Raw genomic sequence first — 12,553 nt, 5'->3', positions numbered from 1 at the left:
TTGGTGTCTCCTATGAGATGTAGCGGCTGAAATAAGTATTGAACTCGTCACCAGTTTTCAAAGTAAATATATTTGTAAAGTTGCTATTGGCATGAACTTCTCACCAGATGTCCGTTACAATCCATCCAATCCACACAAAGAAATCAATCCATAGATGTGCATAAATTATGTGTAATAATGAGAAATTACACTGTGAAAAAGTATTGCTCCCACTTTCTGCCATGTATATAACACTTGGTGATGAAGCTTCCGGATGCCGCTGTATGGAGACACTAGTGCATTACTTCTTCTTTTCTATGAAATAATTGTAGCTGCTGATTCCAGGTCTTTCTGCCGCTCTCCATGGGTGTCCTTGGCTCTTGGAAAACTCTTCTTATTCTTTTCACTCCTCTATCTGAAATCTTACAGGGAGCACCTGGTCATGGACGTTTTTTTGGAAAATTATGTTCCTTCCACTTCTGGATTATGGCTCCAACAGCACTCACAGAAACGTTCAGTAGTTTAGAAATTCTTCTGTAACCAATGCCATCAGTATGTTTAGTAACCATAAGGTTGAGAAAATATTGACAGCTCACTGGTTTTACCCATCATGAGATGTTTCTTGTGTGGCTCCTTGGTAACGAGACTCCTTTTTATCGGTCATCGGTTGATCCAGCTGATATTAATTTTCACTAACTGTCAGGATTGCTTTCTAATTATTGATAGCTTTCAGCTGATGTCAGGACTTTCCATGATTTTTTGCAACTTTCAACATGTGTTGACTACTTTTCCCTGTGTCATTGCTCATTATTACACATAATTTATGGACATCTAGGATTTGATTTCTTTGCCTGTGTGGATTGGATGGGTTGTTATCGAAATGTGGTGAGAAATTCATGTCAATAGCAGCTTCTAAATATATTTACTAAGAAAATTGGCAACACGTTCAATACTTATTTCGCCCGCTGTATATGCACCAATTTGTATCTCCAATGTGATGTACATACAGCAGTCTCTGTGTCCCCTATGTCATGTACATACAGCAGTCCCTGTGTCCCCTATGTCATGTACATACAGCAGTCCCTGTGTCCCCTATGTCATGTACATACAGCAGTCTCTGTGTCCCCTATGTTATGTACATACAGCAGTCCCTGTGTCCCCTATGTCATGTACATACAGCAGTCTTTGTCCCCTATGTCATGTGCATACAGCAGTCTGTGTCCCCTATGTCATGTGCATACAGCAGTCTGTGTCCCCTATGTCATGTACATACAGCAGTCTGTGTCCCCTATGTCATGTGCATACAGCAGTCTGTGTCCCCTATGTCATGTACATACAGCAGTCCCTGTGTCCCCTATGTCATGTACATACAGCAGTCTTTGTCCCCTATGTCATGTGCATACAGCAGTCTGTGTCCCCTATGTCATGTGCATACAGCAGTCTGTGTCCCCTATGTCATGTACATACAGCAGTCTGTGTCCCCTATGTCATGTACATACAGCAGTCTGTGTCCCCTATGTCATGTACATACAGCAGTCCCTGTGTCCCCTATGTCATGTACATACAGCAGTCTTTGTCCCCTGTCATGTGCATACAGCAGTCTGTGTCCCCTATGTCATGTACATACAGCAGTCTGTGTCCCCTATGTCATGTGCATACAGCAGTCTGTGTCCCCTATGTCATGTACATACAGCAGTCTCTGTGTCTCCTATGTGATGTACATACAGCAGTCTGTGTCTCCTATGTGATGTACATACAGCAGTCTCTGTGTCTCCTATGTCATGTACATACAGCAGTCTCTGTGTCTCCTATGTCATGTACATACAGCAGTCTCTGTGTCCCCTATGTCATGTACATACAGCAGTCTGTGTCCCCTATGTCATGTACATACAGCAGTCTCAGCGTCTCCTATGTCATGTACATACAGCAGTCTCAGTGTCTCCTATGTCATTTATATACAGCAGTCTCTCCCCTATGTCATGTACATACAGCAGTCTGTGTCCCCTATGTCATGTACATACAGGAGTCTCAGCGTCTCCTATGTCATGTACATACAGCAGTCTGTGTCTCCTATGTCATTTATATACAGCAGTCTCTGTGTCTCCTATGTGATGTACATACAGCAGTCTCTGTGTCTCCTATGTCATGTACATACAGCAGTCTCTGTGTCTCCTATGTGATGTACATACAGCAGTCTCTGTGTCTCCTATGTCATGTGCACACTGCAGTCTCTGTGTCCCCTATGTCATGTACATACAGCAGTTTCTGTCTCCTATGTGATGTACATACAGCAGTCTGTGTCTCCTATGTCATGTATATACAGCAGTCTGTGTCTCCTATGTCATGTACATACAGCAGTCTCAGCGTCTCCTATGTCATGTACATACAGCAGTCTCAGTGTCTCCTATGTCATTTATATACAGCAGTCTCTCCCCTATGTCATGTGCATACAGCAGTCGGTCTCCCCTATGTGATGTATATACAGCAGTCTGTGTCCCCTATGTCATGTACAAACAGCAGTCTGTGTCCATGTTATGTACATATAGCAGTCTCTGTGTCTCCTACGTCATGTACATACAGCAGTCCCTGTGGACCCCAAAACTTGTTACCCACTTTCTTATGAACGCACCGATACCCCACATGTGGTCAGAAACCTCTGTTTGGGTAAATGGGAGGGCTCGGAACAGAAGGAGCAATATTTGAATTTTGGAAAGCAAATTTGGCTGAAACAGATTGCGGGCACCATGTTGCATTTACAGGTCCGCTAAGGTACCTAAACAGCAGAAACTCCCCTCCAGTGACCCCATTTTGGAAACTAGATCCCTCAAGGCTTTTATCTAGGTGTATATTGAGCATTTTGAATCCACGAGTACTTCACAGAATTTGATAAGCTTAGGTCGCCATATTGAAATTTTTCATTTTTTTCACAAAAATGTTACTTTAGCATCATATTTCTCACTTTTTCAAGAGGCAACAACAAAAAGTGGACCCCACATGTTGTTATCCAATGTCTTATGAGCGCAGGGATACCCCACACGTGGCCAAAAACCTCTGTTTGGATAAATGGGAGGGCTTGGAATGGAAGGAGTACCATTTGAATTTTGGAAAAGTTGAAATAAATTGCGGGCACCATGTCACATTAGCAGGGCCCCTTGGGTACCTATACAGCAGAAACCCCCCACAAGTGACCCCATTTTGGAAACTGGATTTTATTCAGGAGTATAGTAAGCATTTTGAATCCACAGGTACTTCACAAAAATGTTGCTGTAGCAACAATATTCTCACTTTTAGGCTATGTGGCCATGATCCAGCGACACGGCGTCTAGTACACAGTGTCAGCCTTCCTGCAGAGATGTGAGTGTTGTCCACGGGAGAACGCAGCTGTCCATACCCACGATTTGGGTTCAGGCTGCTGTGGACTTTAGCTCTACTCTACCTGCAGAGACCACTCTCGTCTCCGCAGCATAAATTGACATGCTGAGGCTCGGGAAGCTGCGCCACAGGTCGGTTTATGCTGCGGAGAAAAGAAGCACAGTGGGCATGGGATCTCCAAAAATCCTTCCACTGTGCTTCTACTGCACAACGCAGCGTTATGGACGCAAGGAAAACACTCTGCGCCCAAAACGCTGCAAACCCTGATTGTGGGCACATAGCCTAAAATGCTACAATGGATGAATGGATAATGTCAAACATATATAACGTCCCACCCCCTGCATATTCTAAGCTGGCGCCCTTTAATGACTTTCATGTGGCACTAAAGGGTGCCTAGCCTTGTGTTTAGCCCCCCCCCCAAAAAATAAAAAATTAAAATAAACGACGTGGGGTTCCCCCTATTTTTGATAGCCAGCTGTAGACTGCAATCCACAGATAACAGCTTCATCTTGGCTGGTGATCAATTTGAAGGGCTCCCCGAGCTGTTTTTTATTATTTATAAATAAATAATTAAAATAAAAAACAAACAAACCGTGGGGTCCCCCCCCAAATTACATCACCAGCCAAGGTGAAGCTGACAGCTGTAGTCTGGTATTCTCAGGGTGGGAAGAGCCATGGTTATTGGACTCTTCCCAGCCTAAAAATAGCAGGCCGCAGCCGGCCTAGAAGTGGCGCATCTATTAGATGCAACAATCCTGGCGCTTCGCCCCAACTCATCCGGTTGCCCTGGTGCGGTGGCAAACAGGGTAATAAATGGGGTTGATACCAGATGTGTAAGGTCACAAGACATCAAGCCCAGCAGTTAGTGATGTCACAACGTCTATCAGATACCCAACATAACTAATTGACAGTCCCAAAACATTCCCTCTTTCACCAATTTATTGAAAAGAAAAAAAAAAAAAAAAAAAATCGGGTCCCCTGTAATCCATTTTGGAAGACCCACTACGACTCTGGACCTTCTAGAATATGGGGGGGCACGTTCAGTGAACATATCCCCCATTTTCTAGGAGTGCAGACCCTTCATTTGAGGAGAGTGGGTGCAATGACACTGCAGCTACCCTCCCCGGGTCACAGCAGCAGAGTCTGTGAAGCCAGCGCAGCTTTCTGAACACAGGAAGCTGGCTGTCAGCTGCTCTGCACATGTGACCAGCGTGCATTGTGGAGGAGTGGGCCGCGGGGGATCAGAGCTGCGACAGGTACGGGGGGTCACTGGAGGACACCGGGGGGGGGGGGGGATAGGGGGTGACCTGGCAGGACCTGGGGAGCAGTTTTCTGTCGTGTCATGGCACATGCGACAGAAATCAGAGGAAGGTGAATACGAGCGGCACGCTGCTGTGCTTGCCGGTGTGCGCGCCGCCATCTTGGATTATAGAGGGGGGGGAGGTTGGGGAGACACTTTAGTGACATCGGGGGACCGAGGAGGAGATTTATCTCCCAGCTGACATGTTTGATCATGCCAGATGGGAGATAAATCATTTTTTTACCGGCGCTATTATTTACTGTAACATGATCATCGGTATACGGTGATCACGTGATCGGGGACTGGAAAAAACGGCCTGAATCATGATCTCCAGGCTCTCAGCTACCCCCGGTAGCTGAAACCCCGGAGATTTTCCGTCGCTGGGGGGCGCTACAGGCTTTTTTGGCATGACGTCTCAAAGCATCGGTACAGAACAAGTAAACAAGTACCCTGTTTTTCCGACGTCTTGAGACGTTAGGCCGTCGTTATGGGGTTAAAGTTCATGGCAGTTCTGCAGATTCCATTGTTACATTTTCATTCTCACATGTAGCTATTGTATTCTTCAGGTCAGTATTCACACAGAAGTTTCTGCTTTACATGTATTCCCCTTGCACCGTCACTGGTGTGCATACCTTCTCTTTATATGTACATACAGCAGTCTGTGTCTCCTATGTGATGTATATACAGCAGGTTCGGTGTCTCCTATGTGATGTACATACAACAGTCTCTGTGTCAGCTATGTGATGTATGTATAGCAGTATTGGTGTCTCCTATGTGATGTATATACAGCAGTTTGTGCAGTTTCAGTGTCTGATGTGTATACAGCAGTGTCAGTGTCTCCTATGTGATGTGCATACAGCAGTTTCTGTGCAGTTTCAGTGTCTGTGATGTGTATACAGCAGTGTCAGTGTCTCCTATGTGATGTGTATACAGCAGTTTGTGTCTCCTGTGATGTATATACAGCAGTGTCTCCTATGTGATGTGTATACAGCAGTTTGTGTCTCCTATGTGATGTATATACAGCAGTGTCAGTGTCTCCTATGTGATGTATATACAGCAGTGTCAGTGTCTCCTATGTGATGTGTATACAGCAATTTCTGTGCAGTTTCAGTGTCTCCTATGTGATGTATATACAGCAGTCTCAGTGTCTCCTATGTGATGTATATACAGCAGTCTCAGTGTCTCCTATGTGATGTATATACAGCAGTTTCAGTGTCTCCTATGGGACGTATATACAGCAGTTTCAGTGTCTCCTATGTGACGTATATACAGCAGTCTGTGTCTCCTATGTGATGTATATACAGCAGTCTCAGTGTCGCCTATGATGTATATACAGCAGTCTCAGTGTCTCCTATGTGATGTGTATACAGCAGTCTCAGTGTCTCCTATGTGATGTGTATACAGCTGTTTCAGTGTCTCCTATGTGATGTATATACAGCAGTCTCAGTGTCTCCTATGTGATGTATATACAGCAGTCTCAGTGTCTCCTATGTGATGTATATACAGCAGTCTCAGTGTCTCCTATGTGATATACAGGTCAGACCTCCCTCGGTTTGCCTTCTATAAATGTAACATGAGCAGTGATGCATTTCCCGCTGTGCGGAGCGCTGCAGTGTAAGATACATCTGTGTTCAGCACTTCCCCCTGCGAGTTCTTTACAGAACCTTTCATCACCACTAGTCGCCTGCGCTCCGGACCGACGCCAACCTGGAGAAGCACCTGCAAGTAATGACAATATTCCCATCTAACATCCCCCGCCCCAAGAGACGCAGCCCCGGCCACCACACGAGGGCGGGATAAAGCGGATAATGTCACACAGCCGCTAATAAACATTATAAATACCCAAATAGGCCCGGGCAAAAATAAAAGGTTCCCAGCCTGGACGTAGGGGCGAAAAAAAGTGACCGATGTATAAATGCAGAATCGCAGCATGTCCGCACCAAAGATGGAAATAATGGCCCCAAACACATTAACCCTTTCTCTCCCACAATGATCCAAGTAGGCGGCACCTTCAGGAAACAGGCTTCGGGGCATCGTGCGGATGTGACAGGTGCCCCCCAGCATTGCACCGTCCCCCTCATGCAGCAGATATTGGCCGGGCAGGAAGAGGATCGAGGTGATGACTTGTCTCCGTCTGATCTATGGGATCCATGAAGGCCACGCTTAGGATCTGCTGCCCAATACCGGAGGACCCCAGCAGAGGAATGCCCAGGCCTCGCACAAAATGGGGGTGATGGGTGTATACTCCCCCTCCCCCACACAACAAAGCATCACAAGAAGCAGGCGACAGTGAAGAACTTTATTACAGCACAGGGTGGGCACGGAGCCGCCATCAGTTGGAGAGGTGGAAGGGGCGCTCGAACTGCCCCTCTTTGATGAGCTTCTCTTTTCGCTCCTATCAAAACAGAAAACATAAAAGAGAGTGAGAAGAAGAAGAAGAGCTGACAATCTAATCCCTCCATGACTACAGCAAATACAAACGCCCCGACCCCCGCTCACAGCCGGAGGAGTCCGCCAGCTCCATCCCCCTCAGCCCCCGACCCGCTCACAGCCGAAGCTGCAGCCAGAGAAGTCCACCAACTCCATCCCCCTCAGCCCCCGACCCGCTCACAGCCGAAGCTGCAGCCAGAGAAGTCTGCCAGCTCCATCCCCCTCAGCCCCCGACCCGCTCACAGCCGAAGCTGCAGCCAGAGAAGTCTGCCTGCTCCATCCCCCTCAGACCCCGACCCGCTCACAGCCAGAGCTGCAGCCAGAGAAGTCCGCCAGCTCCATCCCCCTCAGCCCCCGACCCGCTCACAGCCGAAGCTGCAGCCAGAGAAGTCCGCCAGCTCCATCCCCCTCAGACCCCGACCCGCTCACAGCCGAAGCTGCAGCCAGAGAAGTCTGCCTGCTCCATGCCCCTCAGACCCCGACCCGCTCACAGCCAGAGCTGCAGCCAGAGAAGTCCGCCAGCTCCATCCCCCTCAGCCCCCGACCCGCTCACAGCCGAAGCTGCAGCCAGAGAAGTCCGCCAGCTCCATCCCCCTCAGACCCCGACCCGCTCACAGCCGAAGCTGCAGCCAGAGAAGTCTGCCTGCTCCATGCCCCTCAGACCCCGACCCGCTCACAGCCAGAGCTGCAGCCAGAGAAGTCCGCCAGCTCCATCCCCCTCAGACCCCGACCTGCTCACAGCCAGAGCTGCAGCCAGAGAAGTCAGCCAGCTCCATCCCCCTCAGACCCCGACCCGCTCACAGCCGAAGCTGCAGCCAGAGAAGTCTGCCGGCTCCATCCCCCTCAGCCCCTGACCCCGCTCACAGCCAGAGCTGCAGCCAGAGAAGTCCGCCAACGCCATCCCCCTCAGCCCCCGACCCGCTCACAGCCGAAGCTGCAGCCAGAGAAGTCTGCCGGCTCCATCCCCATCAGGCCCCGACCCGCTCACAGCCGAAGCTGCACCCAGAGAAGTCTGCCGGCTCCATCCCCATCAGGCCCCGACCCGCTCACAGCCAGAAGAATCCGCCAGTTCCATCCCCCTCAGACCCCGACCCCGCTCACAGCCAGAGGACTCCGCCAGCTCCATCCCCCTCAGGGCCCATTCACACCAATGGAGCAGAATTTCTTTCTTGCACTCATGGAGTTTCGCCAGATTTACGTGGCCACTTTCGGGATCTAGTGATCCACTGCGGCCGAGTTCAGTCCCTTTTATTCTCGCGCTCGTTCCAGCTCAGTCCCTTTTATTCTCGCGCTCGTTCCAGCTCAGTCTCTTCTATTCTCGCGCTCGTCCCAGCTCAGTCCCTTCTATTCTCGCGCTCGTCCCAGCTCAGTCCCTTTTATTCTCGCGCTCCTCTGAGCTCAGTCCCTTCTATTCTCGCGCTCGTCCCAGCTCAGTCCCTTCTATTCTCGCGCTCGTCCCAGCTCAGTCTCTTCTATTCTCGCGCTCGTTCCAGCTCAGTCCCTTCTATTCTCGTGCTCGTTCCAGCTCAGTCCCTTCTATTCTCGCGCTCGTTCCAGCTCAGTCCCTTCTATTCTCGCGCTCGTTCCAGCCAAGTCCCTTCTATTCTCGCGCTCGTCTGAGCTCAGTCCCTTTTATTCTCACGCTCGTTCCAGCTCAGTCCCTTCTATTCTCGCGCTCGTTCCAGCTCAGTCCCTTCTATTCTCGCGCTCGTCCGAGCTCAGTCCCTTTTATTCTCACGCTCGTCTGAGCTCAGTCCCTTCTATTCTCGCGCTCGTCCGAGCTCAGTCTCTTCTATTCTCGCGCTCGTCCCAGCTCCGTCCCTTCTATTCTCGTGCTCGTCCCAGCTCCGTCCCTTCTATTCTCGCGCTCGTCCGAGCTCAGTCCCTTTTATTCTCGCGCTCGTCCGAGCTCAGTCCCTTTTATTCTCGCGCTCGTCCGAGCTCAGTCCCTTTTATTCTCGCGCTCGTCCGAGCTCAGTCCCTTTTATTCTAGCGCTCGTCCGAGCTCAGTCCCTTTTATTCTAGCGCTCGTCCGAGCTCAGTCCCTTTTATTCTCGCGCTCGTCCGAGCTCAGTCCCTTTTATTCTCGCGCTCGTCCCAGCTCAGTCCCTTCTATTCTCGCGCTCGTCCCAGCTCAGTCCCTTCTATTCTCGCGCTCGTCCCAGCTCAGTCCCTTTTATTCTCGCGCTCGTCCGAGCTCAGTCCCCTTCTATTCTCGCGCTCGTCCCAGCTCAGTCCCTTTTATTCTCGTGCTCGTCCCAGCTCAGTCCCTTCTATTCTCGCGCTCGTCTGAGCTTAGTCCCTTTTATTCTCGCGCTCGTCTGAGCGAGGTCCGAGATTTCCATTCCTGACCTTTGTCAGCACCGCGGCTCGTGGTTCCCATTCACCCCCAGCAGACAGACCATCTGCACCCACCGACCACTCCAGGACCAGACCGCGGCCGATCTACCATCATTACTGGGGGAGGGGTGAGGCGACGTCCAGATGGACCGCCCATCAGCTGTATCATTGTAGGCGGCCATGACGGTGCCACACAAGCCCCGCCCTCTGCAGGCGACAGGGCGGGGTTACAGAACGGTACATGACGGCAGCGTCTTACCCGGTCGCGCGTGATGATAGTATACAGGAAGAGGAAGGGGCCGACCGTCCAGAAGAGGCCGAGCAGCGAGTTCTTGGGCGTCGGCCGGAAGTTGGGGTAAATGTTCTGATTCCGGGCGAACATCCAGCGGGTGATAGCGGGGTCTTCCTGCAGGAGGAGAGACGGGTGACTGCAGCGGGTGGACGTCATGTGACCCAGAAGACCCCAATCCATGTGTTACCTACCCAGCACCAAGTCTATGACTGGAGCCCACCACGCCATCTATTATGTGGCCCCCAGGAGCCCCTGCTTACCATCCTGTCCATTGTGTGGCCCCAGGAGCCCTCCCTCACCACCAGGTCCATTATGTGGCCCCACAGGAGACACCGCTTACCATTTTGTCCATTGTGTGGCCCCCAGGAGCATCCCACTCACCGCCAGGTCTATTATGTGACCCCAAGGAGCTCCCCCCACCTACCTGTCCATCACATGGCCCCCAGGAGCACCCCCCCCACTGCCCTGTCTATTACGTGTCCCTGCCCACCACCCTGTCCATGATGGAGGAGCCCCCCCCACCACGCTCACCATCCTGTCCATTATGTGTCCCCACCTGGAGCCCCTGCCAACCATATTGTCCATTATGTAGCCCCCAGGAACCCCCCGCTCACTGTCCCATCCATTATGTAGCCCCCAGGGCTCTTCCCCACCATCCCATCCATTATGTGGCCCCCTGGAGCCCTCGCTCCCCACCAGGTCCATTATGTGGTCCCCAGGAGCTCTCCCAACTGCCCCGTCCGTCACGTGACCCCCCTCCCCCCACTCACCATCCCATAAATTATGTGGCCCCCAGGAGCCCCGGCTCACCATCCTGTCCATTATGTGCACACCCCCAGGAGCCCCTGCTCACCATCCCGTCCATTGTGTGGCCCCCAGGAGCCCCCCGCTCCCCTCCCCATCCAGTGTGTGGCCCCCAGGAGCCCCCGCTCACCACCATGCCGGTCCTGTGCGGGTCGTTGAGCTTCAGCAGATATTCCCTCTTCACCTGCGCCCTCAGGGCCTGGCGCCGCTCGTGCAGCCTCCGCTGCTCCGGGGTCAGCTCATAATACCGGGCCGGGTCCAGCCCCTCCGGCCGGCTGACGAGAGGACTCTCCTTGTACTCCGCCATGACACAAGGGCACTGTGTCCCGCCCAGCTTTATTGACAGCTCCTGCGAGGACAGAGACACGGCGTGCAGAGCCTGCGCTGACCACCAGAGGGAGACATACAGCAATCAGTACCAGGAAAAACCGCAAGAGGGAGACATACAGCGTGCAGAGCCAGCGCTGACCACCAGAGGGAGACATACAGCGTGCAGAGCCAGCGCTGACCACCAGAGGGAGACATACAGCGTGCAGAGCCAGCGCTGACCACCAGAGGGAGACATACAGCGTGCAGAGCCAGCGCTGACCACCAGAGGGAGACATACAGCGTGCAGAGCCAGCGCTGACCACCAGAGGGAGACATACAGCGTGCAGAGCCAGCGCTGACCACCAGAGGGAGACATACAGCGTGCAGTACCAGGAAACACCGCAAGAGGGAGACATACAGCGTGCAGAGCCAGCGCTGACCACCAGAGGGAGACATACAGCGTGCAGAGCCAGCGCTGACCACCAGAGGGAGACATACAGCGTGAAGTACCAGGAAAAACCGCAAGAGGGAGATATACAGCGTGCAGTACCAGGAAATACCGCAAGAGAGAGATATACAGCGTGCAGAGCCAGCGCTTACCACCAGAGGGAGACATACAGCGTGCAGTACCAGGGAACACCACCAGAGGGAGACATACAGCGTGCAGTACCAGGGAACACCACCAGAGGGAGACATACAGCGTGCAGTACCAGGGAACACCACCAGAGGGAGACATACAGCGTGCAGTACCAGGGAACACCACCAGAGGGAGACAAGGAAAAACCAATAGAGTGAGATTGAGAACGTTCATTACCAGCGATGACATCAAGCCTGCACTACCAGTAATAAGCACTAGAGGGAGCAGCAACATTAAACACTAGAAGGCGGCTGATTCCCTGCAGTGCTCACAGCGGCCACCAGATGGCGCAGAATCATATCAGCAGCGTGTAATGGCTCGTAGCGGCCGCCAGAGGGCGACAAATCGTCACTATTTTCCGCTTTTCTTTCTTTTTCTTACAGCTGAGGGGTCGTTACAATTGAATCCAGTCTAGACGAGGCTTCTTTATTACAGGAAAAAGAGATCTTACAATTCTGGAGGAAATGAAGCAGTAAATGCATAAGAACATTTGTGATAGACAGCGATGGGGACAATGACCTGAGAAATAACACATTACAGTGGGTCTATGGGGTACATAAAGACCCCGCACTGCGCCCGCTGACGCCCGGCTGTGGCCTGTGACCCGATGACATTGTGGCGCTGCCATTAAAGGCTCACGATGTGTGCGTAATAAAAGGGGCGCTCACTGGGGCCATAATGGCCGCCTTCATGTCTCACCCCCTAGAATCCGCTACTGATCATGGGGCCATCCGGGGTTTGGGGGTCCGAGAAGGCAGCGGCTCACAAATCTCAGCCAGTCCGCGATCAACTGGGTTTATGGAGTATCATGAAGGCTTAATACAGGGTCCTCCCTACAAGATGGCGGCAAACGTGGGGCGACACTGACCAGGACCCGCAATATTGCCTGGAAGTCACCAGGAATCAGAGAGAGTCATATGGAGCCAAAGGGGGTCACAGGGAGTCACAGCGAGCCAGAGGGGGTCACAGGGAGTCACAGCGAGCCAGAGGGGGGGGTCACAGGGAGTCACAGGGAGCCAAAGGGGGGGGGGGGGTCACAGCGAGCCAGAGGGGGTCACAGGGAGTCACAGCGAGCCAGAGGGGGTCACAG

General features: G+C 52.0%; 1 protein-coding gene across 3 annotated transcripts; it reads right to left on the bottom strand.

The window, feature by feature from the left end:
- Nucleotides 1-6,936: 6,936 nt before the first annotated feature.
- On the bottom strand, nt 6,937-11,777 carry NDUFB4 (NADH:ubiquinone oxidoreductase subunit B4). Of its 3 annotated transcripts, none has more exons than XM_075332782.1 (4): nt 11,736-11,777; nt 10,648-10,896; nt 9,681-9,827; nt 6,937-7,046 (listed from the first exon to the last, which is right to left on the bottom strand). In XM_075332782.1, the coding sequence occupies exons 1-4, from the start codon at nt 11,760-11,762 to the stop codon at nt 6,984-6,986; spliced, it is 486 nt and encodes a 161-aa protein (XP_075188897.1). In that variant the 5' UTR covers nt 11,763-11,777; the 3' UTR covers nt 6,937-6,983. The 3 variants fall into 3 exon arrangements, with proteins under 3 accessions (XP_075188897.1, XP_075188896.1, XP_075188898.1); XM_075332781.1 differs by lacking the exon at nt 11,736-11,777 and adding an exon at nt 11,641-11,667; XM_075332783.1 differs by lacking the exon at nt 11,736-11,777 and adding an exon at nt 11,641-11,667 and having other exon boundaries at nt 10,648-10,866.
- Between the last annotated feature and the right edge of the window lie 776 nt (nt 11,778-12,553).

The sequence above is a fragment of the Anomaloglossus baeobatrachus genome, chromosome 2, assembly GCF_048569485.1.
Source record: "Anomaloglossus baeobatrachus isolate aAnoBae1 chromosome 2, aAnoBae1.hap1, whole genome shotgun sequence".
Classification (NCBI taxonomy): domain Eukaryota; kingdom Metazoa; phylum Chordata; class Amphibia; order Anura; family Aromobatidae; genus Anomaloglossus; species Anomaloglossus baeobatrachus.
This window is presented reverse-complemented; position numbering and strand designations above follow the sequence as displayed.